Source organism: Mastomys coucha, unplaced genomic scaffold, assembly GCF_008632895.1.
Source record: "Mastomys coucha isolate ucsf_1 unplaced genomic scaffold, UCSF_Mcou_1 pScaffold23, whole genome shotgun sequence".
Classification (NCBI taxonomy): domain Eukaryota; kingdom Metazoa; phylum Chordata; class Mammalia; order Rodentia; family Muridae; genus Mastomys; species Mastomys coucha.
In genome coordinates this window covers 113,602,872-113,603,910 of record NW_022196906.1, presented here as the reverse complement: position 1 = coordinate 113,603,910, position 1,039 = coordinate 113,602,872, and the positions used below count along the sequence as shown (strand labels likewise).

The 1,039-nt window shown below is 46.1% G+C and overlaps 1 protein-coding gene across 1 annotated transcript in view; it reads left to right on the top strand.

Moving 5' to 3' along the window:
* The window catches only part of LOC116073720 (sodium channel protein type 10 subunit alpha), a 110,398-nt gene that overhangs the window by 8,876 nt on the left and 100,483 nt on the right, over positions 1-1,039 (top strand). Inside the window, exon 4 of the mRNA XM_031345743.1 lies at positions 300-343. Coding sequence (XP_031201603.1) covers positions 300-343 — 44 coding nt within the window. The remainder of the gene's footprint in view (positions 1-299; positions 344-1,039) is intronic.

Sequence of the window (1,039 nt, the reverse complement as noted above, 5' to 3'; positions counted from 1 at the left end):
ACTGTGTGTGCATGACCCGAACTGATCTTCCAGAGAAAGTCGAGTGAGTAACATTGCCACCATTGCCACCTTCTCCCTTGTCTTCTCCAAAGCCCTTTCCTCTTCTCTCTGTATGTCCTGCTAGCTTTCATTTAGGCAAGTCTGAATTCTGTTGCCTCTTTGACTTTGCAATGGTCAGGTTTCCTCTGTGTACCTTTTCCCCAAGTGTAAGCATGATTTTAAACTTCAAGACAGTGTAGATTAGTGGTTATCAACCTTGACTCCACTTTGCAACTTTAAGAAGGTCTTTTAAAACTCAGATGCCTAGAGGGTCTAATTTCATTAGACTCCAATGCCCTGGCAGGTGAGTCCTCCCAGGTTCACACAAACATACACACACACACACACCAGATACACACACACACCATACACCAGACACACACATACACCAGACACACACCACACACCAGACACACATCACACACACACCACACACATACACACACACACCACACTCACACACACACCACACACCACACTCACACACTCACACACACAACACACACACAACACAACACACACATCATACACACACACCATACACACACACAGCACAACACGCCACACACACACACACCAGACACACACCATACACACACACCACACTCACACACACCACACTCACACACTCACACACACAACACACACAACACACCACACACCATACACACACACACACACCACACACATCATACACTCACACACTCACACACACATACACACACACCACAACACACCATACACACACACACACACAGCATGTAAAGGTCTGCTCTTGAAAAGACAGGAGCACACTGTAAACAGTGGCTCTGGGATCTGTTCACAGAATAAGCCAGGAGAGAAGCCAGGTAAGTTGTCCCAGTTCAGAGGCTTCTAAAGGACTGTAATGTTTCTAGAGTTCTCTTGTCTATGGCTGGCAGATTAATTCTCTTTTGTTTGAGAGCAGAAGAATTTGATTAAATCAGATGTATTACCACAGCTGGGGCAGATGGCCCTGCTC